The sequence below is a fragment of the Poecilia latipinna genome, unplaced genomic scaffold (assembly GCF_001443285.1).
Source record: "Poecilia latipinna isolate Pla-1442-1.1 unplaced genomic scaffold, P_latipinna-1.0 Scaffold1691, whole genome shotgun sequence".
Lineage (NCBI taxonomy): Eukaryota > Metazoa > Chordata > Actinopteri > Cyprinodontiformes > Poeciliidae > Poecilia > Poecilia latipinna.
The window spans coordinates 312,253-324,412 of record NW_015114307.1 but is presented as its reverse complement, the minus strand read 5'-3'; the positions used below and the strand labels follow the sequence as shown (position 1 = coordinate 324,412).

Below are 12,160 nucleotides of genomic sequence, written 5' to 3'. Positions count from 1 at the left end.
TAGCAACGACACATCTGCACATATGACTTCTACTTATTTTTGATACAAATGGAACTAAGGATGATTCCCTACAGTTTTAACAGATTGTCTAACGGAAGTTACGGTAAATCATGGATGGACCAAAATTTCCTTCACTTGAATCAAAATAAAACTCAAGTTTCTGATCACTTTTCTGTTAGGAATCTTGGTGTCATTTTGACAGTTGTTTGAAATTGGATAAGCCGATTAACTCTGTTGTGAAATTAAGATTTTTTTTCATCTGTACCTTGCAGCCAAGGTACAATCTAGCTTCTGTACTAAAGACTTTGAGAAACTTGTCCATGTCTTCATTACGATGCACATAGTATGTCTTTCTGTCTTGACATGGACTTTTTTCATTTACTTTCATTCATTTTTTAGTCATGTCTATAGCTTAACCCTCTCCTTTACCATAAACCTAACTGTTACCAGTACATGTTTAACCTTGAGCTTAACCTAAAATCAGTTAACACCTTAGTCCCAAACCTAACCCACAACTTCAAAAACAGCACTTTTTCTTTAGATCATATGAGGAGCAGTCATCCTCACTATGTAGTTTTTGTTGGGAAAATGGGCCTTGCAAGGTGAGACATGCTAAAAAATACACGAGAGTATTGATAAATTTGCATGGTGACTAGACATTTTAAACCTAAATAATAAACCATTTAAAGTGTATTAAGCTGTTGTCCAGTAGGTGTTTAATTGGAAGTGAAGGTCTCAGAGCCTGAACTGAACTGGGAGCAGAATAGGAACATGAACGCCTCAACATCCAGATAAAAGTCGTCTTGCTGCAGCCTCGGGGCTTTAATGCCTCAGACTGTACAGGACGGAGCAGTGATGAAGTAAAAATAGGTCAAAATTCTGCTCTACAGAGGCTTATGGAGAGAGGCAGATGATGATGATGATGATGATGATGACGGGATGCAACAAAGCATAAATGATAATCTCATCCGGTGCGATCAGAAGCTGGTAGGCAGACCGGTTTCTTAGCCATGGCAACCGGAATCCTCTCTTCCCTGTGAAAGGGGGTCGGGGGGGCGTTTCACCGCCTGGCCGGCAGCAACGTTACCAGAAAAAAGCTGATAAATGGCGGGTTGGACCTCAGTGTTCTCAGCCTGGCTGCTTGCTTGCTAGAAGTGTTGAAGTGGACGCGGTGCTAGCTCCGTTGCTAGGCTCAACTGACAGCCTAGCGACGGCTGAAAGTTTGTTGTCCCGAACGGTCACCCGACACTGCGCAGACCCCCCAACAGGTGACGACCCGACGGCTGCCGTGTCTTTATTTATACAGCGGTGTGGCCCGTTTCAACTAAGTGTGCTGTTGGAGGCTCCCCCTGACTCACCTCGATCCATTTCTGCGCCTCCAGGCAGGCTGGCTCGGGATGGCTCGGCTCGGGACCGGCCATCAGTGGGGGTGCGTTGGGAATTCGCTGATGTTGTGAAGTCTCTCCCGTTTTCTTCCCCGGTGTCCTCCACGCTCCACGCGCAGTCTATTCAGTCACGTAGCCCCCTCGCGCTCCAACTGCGTCGCCCTCAAAAAGAAGATGATGCAGAAGAGGACGCCGCTTCTGGCGACGCTGCAATACGAACCAGGTGCTAAAAATATCGATTCCTTGCCGTGGGAGGCTGACTCCTCTCTGCTGCTGCTGCTACCGCCGCCGCGCGTCAGGAGAAGGCGTGAACGCGCAGGCAGGAATCTCTGTGGGGGGGGTCGAGAGAAGCAGGAAAGACAGAGGAGAGAGAGGGGATGGAGGGCGCCGCAGAAGATGTCCCGCTATATTACAGTTCAGATAGTTCATCTAGTGGCGGATGCTTGGTGTGTTTCATTTACTTTGAATCGTTATTTAAATTAAAAAAAAAAAAAAAAAAAAAAAACTTTTTACATATTTGTTAAAACTGTCAATGTGACAGTATGAGACACAATCTGAAAATAATGTCTCCACCTTCTTCCTATGATCCTGCCATATGCAGAAATGCACTGCTCGGTCAAAAACAACCAATCAGCCAGCAGGACTGTTTAAGTGCTGTCAATCAACCTCATGTATGTAGTGGAACTACTTTTTTCACATATTATCCATCTTATATTGTCACTATATGTAAAAAAAATATATATATATACACACACACACATCTTAAAACAAGCATGATAGAAACTCTGGGTATGTTTGAAGTAATATAACAAAGCTCAAAAGCCAATTTCATATAATACTGCCCCTTTAATTGAAACATACCCAAATATTGTAGGACAGGCAAGTTAATCATTTAGCAAATCAAGATTTTAGGGAAGTTTATAATTTAAATAGTTTTAAATGATCTGGATTATTCATTAAGGTACAGAGGTGGAGTCACATGCTGCTCATCTTATGAGTTTTTAATAAGAAAAAATCTGCAGTCATTGCAGCCTTTGGACTACAGAGTTCAGAGTGATGATACATGCTCTTGACACAGACGGACACATGCAACTTTAAATGTAATTTTATTAAATAGCCATAGCTGAACAGCAGCAAACCATTTGAAAAGTGCATAAAGGTAAACAATTGAAAAAGTTGAAGCAGTTACCCTAAGATAGCACATCAACCCAGTCTACAAGAGCACTTTAACTAGACAGTAGTCACTTTAATGGGATGTCTGGAAAATCTGAAGTTCTCCGATTCTTCTTGTTGATTCTAGAACCATTTCCACAAAGTCCATTCAAAAACATGGGGGAGAAAGACTCAAGTTTCCTGAAACTGTGCCCTAAACGACTCAAGTATTACAACATACTGTGAAACTAACAAAGTTGAATTTTTGATGCCCAGTCCTTGTAAAACATGACAACTAAAGGCATGCAGAACAGAAAGTAGTTTCCAGTTTCAATCTTGTTGGCACAAAAGGTGTTAAAGCAGTTGAAGTTTGACAGATGAACATAGAAACTTAATGACATGCACAGGTGATGTTCAACAGATCAGTGGCATTTGTGAATCCTTTTCAATAAGCTTGGAACACTGGCAAAATAAAGTTCAGAGTTTTGTGCTAATGCTAAACACGTTACAGTTGAGGGGATGATGTATTCTAGTGCATAGTGCCTGCAGATGTAGGAGCACAGACCACTGCGGGTCATCTCAACAGTTTGCAATGTAAATGCTGTAGAACAATGTCGCTTACAATTTGTTTGAGTTAGTCACAAGATCATTTAAGACTGACAGAGAGCCACAGCTGAGAAGCGGACTTCGTCTTTCTCTCGTTCCATGAAGCTGCGGCACACTTTGGCTGCATCCTGCAGACAATAAAAAACCCAAAGTGGATTCTTGTATTTCAAAGTTCAAAAATGATTTTTACCCAGTTGATACCATTAGGATAAAATGAAAAATTTAATAGGGGTCTTTTGAATGTTTTTCATATACAACTCATAAGCCAGTTTGCCACCAAATGAGAACAATTTACACAAAATTTAAGTTTGTTTTTTTTTAGCTTACAGTGACAAAGGTCTCATCTTTGGTTGCTCCATGGTTCACCGGTCCATTCATCTTCCCATCTTTGATACAGAGATCGCTCCGTTACAAATCAACGTCAAAAACAAGATTAGGGTAAACCGTTACATGCTTACCAAATTCATAGAGTTGTCCGTTCACATTCACAAAGGCAATAAAGTGGAAGTTTACTTGTTCACCTTCTGGCTGCATTAGAGAAAAAGTGTGTTGACAGTAGTTTATCTCAGAACTCATTAATACTAGTATTAATGTACACAAGGATAAAAGTTTCTGGTTTAAAGGTATGACTCCAATCTATCAAACTGTTTCCACAGTCTATAGATGCATCTTACCCGGCATTGTCCCTCTTTTGCAACCTCATTGTGAACCTCACAGATTGCCTAGAGGAAGACATTTGACAGGTTGTGTCAATGTTAATAATTCAACCTATAGCACCCCCATGTGGCAGAAAAAAACTGGCAGCTAATCAGTTTACACATCTTAAAACAGGCATGATAGAAACTCTGGGTATGATAGAAACCATGCAAGATTGACAATTTGCTTTGGATCAATTTTGGGTTCATGGAGAAAAAAAAAAAAAAAGTTGTTCTATTTATTGAAAAACCAACTGATGGACATGTTATAAAGTATTTCTCTTTAGTCTGTACATTACCTTGTTTCCCTCCAGATGTTTGGAACGCTCATCTGGAGACATGCCAGCCGTCTCATCTAGAAAGGTCTTCAGGACTGAGCCGTTCTCTAAACACCACATTTATCAAGTCAGCAAGGCAGTCGGTTCAAGCACAGTCATTGCTACATTTTATTTGATCTGCTCCGAGACGGGTGAATGTCTGTTGAATATTTCATAAGATTAAAATTGACTAGGCATGGAAGACCCAAAAAGACAAATGAGAAGTTCAACCATGGGTGGTTTTGTAGGAATACTTTGGAGATTAAAATATATCAGGGATTCCCCCAGGAAACATAGTAAGCCTGGTGGGAGGGCAGTCCACCATGGTTAAAAAGTTATGCTAAAAAAATTTAGAGGTGCATGATCAAATATTTGGAAATTGTATTGCAAGACCAAAAAGCTGGTGCAGCACAACTGATTGTCAACCCCCAAAGCCCAGATCAATTTGTCAACTATAAGCCTAGCTTAATTTGACTATCACCAATTTATAAAAACCCTATATAAAAATGTTTAGCCTAGTGGGGTCGCAAGTAAAGTCTGGTGACCCACCAGGCTTATAATAAACCGGGGAAACACCAATTTAGAATTGTTTTTGTGAAGTCATTAAAAAAATTTAAAAAATCACATTTTGCACAAAAGGGACATGAATGTACACATGCTCTAGAGACCACCCAAAAAATGTGAAATGATTTACTTTGATTATTCTAGTACTGTCGGATCCTGATTGGCCAAGGTTTTTCAAGTTTTGGTTTGCAACCCTGTCAAGGGAAACGCTTCCTATTAAATAGCATTTCAAAGTTTAAAAGGGTTCAAGCTTCAAGCTTGTGTAAAATCCAGGAGAAAAGTCACATTTGTCTGCTCGAAATAGAGTTGTTGCAATATTACAACTCTGGGTCTTACAGGGTTGAAGTATTGCTTACATACAGACCGGGCCTGGGAAAAAGCAGTTTCTCATGTCAAGTGCCAGCTTCTTCCTACTGTTGATCAAGACTCAACTTGTAGATGCAAAGCACCAAACACCTCAAATTACAGTTTTCCTTCAGCCTAATCACAAAAAAGATGAACCCTTACTGCTACAAAATATGAAAAGGTTTTTATTGCTGCACTCACCAAAAGTCATTTTGGCCTTATTGTTGGCGATGGCATGCACCAGGGCAATTGTGCCACAGGAATTAGAGGCAACCTGCTTCAGGAAGTATACGTCAGAGCCTCCTGTAACCTTGTTCGCCTGCTGGATCCTGAACTCCTCATGCTGCCATGCACAGATACAGAGTTAGTCCGATTTCATCTGCAGCCAACTCTGCTTCACACAACAGTTGGTAATGATCATTCATAGCTTCACTGAATGAAAACGAGGATGTCCGTTCTATATCTGGGAGGCATTTCAAGTTTGTGCAACGAAGCAGTTTATCAAGAGAAATCTGAAGGTTTAATCATTTCTGCAGGCAACAAATGACAGGCAAATTTCCACCAATTGTTCATAATACAAGTCCAGGTTACACCACTTAAAAAAAAAAAAACTAGTCATAGGCTTATAAATAATTTTCACAATAGTTACAAAAAGGAACCAGGAGCTCTGACACTACCTGTTGGTTCATGTTTTACACCCATCTGAAAAACCCATGTTTTTAACTCAAGAAAATGTAGCTTCCTTTTTTAAGGGTTTAAACATTTTGTCAACTCTGATACAGGAGCTTTAGAAAGGGTTACTTGCATATCCCCATATTCGTTGTGATAAATTGAAAGTGATTTAAACCACTTCTGAAAAATAATCTGAATGGGAAACAACCAGGGTTCAGTTTTCTAAGGTCTTCAGATAAAGTCTGACAGATTAGTTTAATACAGAATCCAATCTGCTGGACGTTCAGAGTAAAGCTGAAATTAGCCATCATGCCAACGTCATTCAAGCAAAATGAGCAGAAATTACTTTTCAAAAAGGAACCAGGAGATCCGACACTACCCGTTAGATAATGTTTTACACCCATCTGAGAACAAACCCATGCTTGGGGTTGTTTTCATTCACATTTTTGTACCAAAAATCCTTTATTCTGTAACAAACTTCCAGAAAATTGCAAACATCTGAAATACTGAGTGCCTTTAAATCAAGACTAAAAACCCAAAAGTTGCTTTAGAGAATTTAACAATTGATGTTTGACTTTATTGGTGGTTTGCAATGTTTCAACTTTCAGAGAAACTGCATTATCTCTGAAAATGCAGTTTGGGTTTAGCTAATCTTCATTTGCCAAACTCCTAACAGAATCCCTGAAATATATCATTTGTATTGAATTGATGAGTTTAAATTTTATTATTATAATCATCAGAGAGATTGGCCTTTAATGGCCTATAGATCAATCTGGTCACAAGACGTCTGGTGATTCACTTCCTGACCATCAGTCGACTCCCAGCATGTCAGACTGAGTCTTCAGATTCTTACCCCTCTCTCCCTGCCTGCCCAGCCATCCCACCCAAACAGCCCCCAGCCTTCCAGCTCGCCTTGAATTACCTGTTGCGTCAGGGGGAAGAGCAGCATCAGGGCACAGGATGGCTTCGGGACGGCGGTTAGCTGCTCACCCTCCAGACCCAAAATATCCACGAAACGCCAGTGTCCACTCACACCGAGCTTGCTCATAATCTAAAACACGTAAAAGTCGTTCATTAAGAGCGAACAGCTTCACACCTGGAAGTAAATGAGAGTGATATGTCGACAGAGGCGACTGGAAGATGCTAGGTCGGGGTCCAGACCACACCCTGCAGCCCAGACAGGAAGGATGCTGTCGCCCTTTAATATCTCTCTCACTCTCACACACACACACACGCTTCTACCGCTCGTTGCTTACAAGAATTTATTAAATACGCCACAATAATAAGTCAACGTCATATTTATCAGAAACCTGTCGGTACTCTGTTTTCAGTGCAACAGTCCTGACTTAAGAGTTGCTGTGAAACTTACCTGACGGTTGGATTTAACGGTTACCAACTGACGCCATTATTGATTCTAACGTTTAATACCAACCTTGTTCAGCATCTAAAATAAAATTAAAACAAAATATTAAAATTCACGTTTCTTGTTGCAGAACACAAACTATTAACGGAGTAGCCGTTTTCCCCACCTCGGGGTTGATTTCCATCGCAGTCCACTCCATGTTCAGAAGGTTTGGCAGTGACTCAGCAGATAAACCGTTAGAATGGAAAACTTCCTCTGATTTCAGACCGGTCAGCGGGAGCGAGTGGCGCACCCGACATTTATAGCCCGGATCAAACCATTCACCAGCAGACGTACGGGGGGACTTTCGGAAAGAATAACTGTTGGTGTGCGCATTTATGATTAAAATACAGCTAAATGCAAATAGCAAGCTTTGTTTACCATTCTTCTAAACAAAATAACATCCAAAAACCAATCTTCACTGTTGTGAAAAATAATTAGATGAAAGCTAGATGCCGCCTCTTTCTCCCCCCGGAACACAGTGGTTGAATCTATTTCTGGAAACAAAGGTGTGACGTATTGATTGCTTCAGGGTTCATGTCAGAGCCGAACTTCTCTTCTGCTTAATGAATTCAATTGTATTTGTTATTCTCTCAACTCGAGTATATTACTGTCCGTGGCTGCATATTGTCGGTTTGTAAATAAAGCTTTTAAAAAAAGAAGTTTCATATCTGCTTCTGATTTAAAAGATACGACGTGGAAGAAGGTTCAAGAAGGAGGGGAATGGCGGTAATTTCAAACAAATTCAGCTGGAATCTATCTATCTATCTATCTATCTATCTATCTACAATAAATGCAACAGTTGAAATAATACAAATAAGAGATTAAAATAGATTAAACATTAAAAGTAAGGCAGAAATAATTCTATATATAAATGCAAATTTACATTCATAATGTCTATCTATCTATCTATCTATCTATCTATCTATCTATTGTTGAGAATGAGAATCTCAATCGATGAATCATAATTTGTATTGACACACGGAGCATAAAATCAGCCAAGAAAAGCATTCAGACTTTACTTATTTTATTAACTTTCAGCGCTGAAAGGAGACGCTTTACCATTACATCCGAGAAGTTTCTAAAAAGTCTGTGCAGCGTCTGAGGAGAAAGAGGAGGGCAGCTGATTATATGAACTGAAGACACTCCCTGAAATCACACCATGTCTCTGTGGCCTGATAAGTTTCTGTTTCTCATGAGGAAATGGGCCTTGGTGTCTAACAGAATCAAAAATGTAACTCTTTACTATGGTCCCTTTGTCTAACACCGTGTGACTCTTTCTCGGCCTTGGTGAAGCGTCTCAACACCATCCATCCATCCATCCATGGACTCATTTTCAGTGCGTTTTATTTATGTATTAATTTACTTATATGCTTACAATGAAAATCACATATAAACCACGTATACATTTCCACTCATTTGTTCAGGAAAAAATGAGACAAATCAAATCTATTATAATTTATTATTGAATTTAGCACATTACATTATTAATTTTAATTTTAATAACTGGTTTCTGATATGGAAATTACCCAGACACATGCTTTAATATTCGGGCTGAACCCAACACCAACCACCGACATTCTTGAAAAACGACAACAATTCTCTTAATAAGACAATGTTACCAAAACGACCAGACTATTTGAGACATACTTAGAAGAAGACACTTTAGGACAAAAAGATTTCGGAAAGTAACAACGCAAGAGATATTTTTGTTGACTCTTCTTTAAATGAGTCAGCTACTTTTCTCACTTTCGCTGGTTCGCAACTCTGTCCGCTAGATGGCGCTGTAACCAAGTATGAATCAAGTTTGAACAATGACCTTACCTGAAACAATAGCATTTTTTTCAGTTTGAACTTTTAATTTGTAGTTCTTTGTTTATTGCCTAATGAGAACGTAGTGCTTACCCAACATGTTCATTATTGTAATTTGTTTGATACTTACCTGTATTTTCACTATTTTTATATGACAAAATATTAACATAAATGTAGGAAGAGTGTATGTTTATTTTAACTGTACATATTTCCGTGCCAGATGACAACTATATTGAGCAGTTTATGGCTCTTCTGTCCTCACTTGCATACATGACCAACAAACAAACAATATACACCTGGAAAAAAAAAAGACCTCAACTACTCACCAAAAGTTATACACCCTGAAATTAGGGTGAAGTTTCAGGGTATATCTAAAATGCACTATGACCCTTTTAGGTAAACTCAACATGACCTGCTCTAAACTTTGAATGCACATGTCCAACTGCTCAGTGTTTTGTTCGTCTGTTCTCTAACAAGCAGCTTAATGGTAAAATGCAATGAATCAACCAATAAATGTCCAGGTTGTTCACATCATGAGAGCAGCTGCTACCTGTTAAATCCTCTGTCATTGGTTCTCACCTCCTGTCTGCTCACAGAAAAACAAAGAAAGACATAAATGGATATTTAAACCTTTGCTTCTCTTCAAATGAAACCCCTCTTCTGTTATATTGTGTTATATTGTATAATCTGTAACACCTGGGACTTTTTATTGGCTCTTTTTAGTACCTTCTCTGTACTGTGACTATGTGTCAATATTTTAACTGTCATCTTTCTAAATATGATGTGCTGTGCCTCAGAAAAGTACTGCTTAGATCAAAGTGTGTTCGTGTTTTGTTGTGGCCCAGTCATAACAAAACATGACTGGGCCATATTATCACACATTCTTACTAAGAATGTGTGATAATATTTTAAAAAAAAAGGATGTTCACAGACATTTTTCACATTTTTAATTGCAAAAACAAAATGAAAACTATGTTTGCCATTCAATATTCTGAGTTGGTCAATCAGATTAAATCCATATAAAATATATTGAACAGCAATGAACACACTCTCTTCAGGGATGTGCCTGTCTGGAAGTCTTTTTGTTTATATGGTGATATATCAGTGGGAGGATTTTCAGCATACCAGTCCACAAGGCTCCACATTGTTTCCCTTAACAATGCCAATCAGCATAGTTTGTTTCCATGGCGATATTCTTCATTGACAAGAGTCTGATTTTGTTTCCTCATCACCTCAATACAATTTAGTTTTGAGCTGAACATCATGTTGAACATGCGGCTTTATGTGACCTATTTTATAACCTGCAGTGATGCCCTCTAGTGTCTGTATTAATGTGAATGTTTTCTGCCTGTTAGCCTATGATATTTAACACTAATGAATATTTATAGACTTGCTATCAGGTGTCAGTATGCTGTATGGATCAATCCTCCTGTTTCACGTCTGGTTTTATCAAATCACATCCTGCCATAAGCAGCTATAAAGCTCTTTTGGTTTCAGTTTCCTGCTATATGGAACCGATTCTTAAACTTGAAAAACAAGTTTAAGAATCAACAAGTATGTAGCCCAGGAGTTATAGAAGACAATCGAATTGTAGGTGAATGTGGATTTTTGAATATTCTTTTTTTTTGCAGCCTCAGAGTTACACATGAAATAACCTAATAGTTATCAGGTGGTGAGGAAAAACATCTCCAGGCTAAATGAATGTCAGTCCTACCAAACCTAATTAGGTTTTAGGTACAAAATTATGTTGTTTTTTTTTATCCACCTAATTTTGTTTTCTGACAAAACAGCCTTCACTGCAGCTTTAACAGGATGAGGTCTTCATGCATTTGGCCCCATATTGAAGGCAGCACTGGAGATGTCTTTGTGAAACATGCAAAATAATGTAAAACTGGAAATCAAATGAGTTTTCCTAATTTTTCCCAATTTATTTATATTTTATTATCTCAGACTTCAATCATTAAGACTCTAAAATGACTTCTAATCTGAGGAGATAAACCTATGTGTGTGCATGCAGTACCTCACCCAAATAATCATACTACAAATCACTTTGCCTTTTATTTGGATTCTTTTTTTAGGTCAGACCAGCACAAAGAAGCGTACAATGGTGAAATGTTTGGGGAAACTATAAATGGTTTGCAGAATTTTGCTCAAGTAATAATCTGAAAAGTTTTGCATTCTTTTGTTGCCTTCACTCAGCTCCCGTTATTCTCAAACTTCCCAGTGCACTCAGTGGTCTGTAAAGAGGTCAACTAATGGTTAAATTAAGCCCAGCTGGGAGTAAATATTCTCAGTATTAACGCAGGGATTCCGTGAAGCTCTCCTGAGGTTTGTTTGAGAACATTGCCAAACAAAATCAACATGCATCATTTTATTTCAACTTCATGATTATACACTTTGTGTTGCCTTATTATGTAAAATCACATCAAAAGGTTTGGCAACGGGAGAGTATGTGAGAAAGTTCAAAGGAATATGTATGTCAAAGGAATATGAATACGTTTGTGACGCACTTAACTGGACAGAAGGCACATGAAAAAAAAAAACTTTAAAAGAGCTCCAGAAAACTTTAAAATATGAAACGCCGGTTCTATGACAACCGCATTTCCCAGAATGCTTTTAGAAGAAGCTGCGTGGCGTCATGGGACGCACCTGGGTGTGGTCCGTGCACTACAGAGTTTATGTTAGTGGGTTTCCTCCTCCCGTCCTTCTCTCCTCTCTGCAGGCTGCGCTCGGAGCTTCTCCTGACGGCTACAGCTCAGCGGTAAGTCCCGCTTACATCCGGTTCAGATCCGGCTCAGCTGCACAACTTTAGGAAAACTTTCTGCGCATCTACAGCGAGACAGGGATAGGAAAAATACCTGTGAGGATTAAAAAGAAGAAGAAAAGAAAAGAAGGAAAAAAGAAAAAACAAACAGACATCTGGTTCTGGCAAGGTTAACAGCTGCCTGACCGCAGAGCAGGCAGAGCAGGAAACACGGTTAAAGCTGATCGAATCTATTATTAATGGATGTTCAGGTCAACGTTTTGATTAACGCTCCTGTTTCTCTGCAGATCATCTTGAAAAACCTCCGAAGATCTTCAAAATGGTAAGTTCTTTCATTACAGCTATGACTAACGTCAAAAAAAAAAAAAAAAAAAAAAAAAAAAAAAAAAAAAAATATTTTTAAAAAAAAATAAAACAATAAAAAAAAAACTTTTTTTTTTAAAAAT

General features: G+C 38.9%; 2 protein-coding genes and 1 long non-coding RNA gene across 4 annotated transcripts in view; 2 read left to right on the top strand and 1 right to left on the bottom strand.

The window, feature by feature from the left end:
• Positions 1-1,871, top strand: part of LOC106964566 (uncharacterized) — a 10,265-nt gene extending 8,394 nt beyond the window's left edge. Inside the window, exons 2-3 of the long non-coding RNA XR_001428451.1 lie at positions 982-987; positions 1,330-1,871. This is a non-coding gene — a long non-coding RNA (uncharacterized LOC106964566). The remainder of the gene's footprint in view (positions 1-981; positions 988-1,329) is intronic.
• Positions 1,872-3,118: 1,247 nt separating this feature from the next.
• On the bottom strand, positions 3,119-7,392 carry uchl1 (ubiquitin carboxyl-terminal esterase L1 (ubiquitin thiolesterase)). Of its 2 annotated transcripts, XM_015060176.1 has the most exons (9): positions 7,266-7,392; positions 7,169-7,180; positions 6,659-6,787; positions 5,266-5,407; positions 4,138-4,223; positions 3,818-3,865; positions 3,602-3,671; positions 3,471-3,529; positions 3,119-3,271 (listed from the first exon to the last, which is right to left on the bottom strand). In XM_015060176.1, exons 1-9 carry the CDS (start codon positions 7,296-7,298, stop codon positions 3,188-3,190), a joined length of 663 nt encoding a protein of 220 aa, XP_014915662.1. In that variant the 5' UTR covers positions 7,299-7,392; the 3' UTR covers positions 3,119-3,187. The 2 variants fall into 2 exon arrangements, with proteins under 2 accessions (XP_014915662.1, XP_014915663.1); XM_015060177.1 differs by lacking the exons at positions 7,169-7,180; positions 7,266-7,392 and adding an exon at positions 7,106-7,162.
• A 4,237-nt stretch (positions 7,393-11,629) lies between these two features.
• Positions 11,630-12,160, top strand: part of anxa5b (annexin A5b) — a 14,871-nt gene continuing 14,340 nt past the window's right edge. Inside the window, exons 1-2 of the mRNA XM_015060181.1 lie at positions 11,630-11,711; positions 12,002-12,036. Coding sequence (XP_014915667.1) covers positions 12,034-12,036 — 3 coding nt within the window. The 5' untranslated portion in view covers positions 11,630-11,711; positions 12,002-12,033. The remainder of the gene's footprint in view (positions 11,712-12,001; positions 12,037-12,160) is intronic.

What these genes read in the sequence shown, in the direction of transcription:
- uchl1 (XM_015060176.1), bottom strand. Translation starts at nt 7,298, where the DNA reads ATGGAGTGGACTGCGATGGAAATCAACCCCGAG. An exon ending in CAAAAGAGGGACAATGCCGG is followed by an intron (nt 3,672 to 3,817) that starts GTAAGATGCATC and finishes TCTCTAATGCAG; the next exon opens with CCAGAAGGTGAACAAGTAAA. An exon ending in CGGACAACTCTATGAATTTG is followed by an intron (nt 3,530 to 3,601) that starts GTAAGCATGTAA and finishes TCTGTATCAAAG; the next exon opens with ATGGGAAGATGAATGGACCG.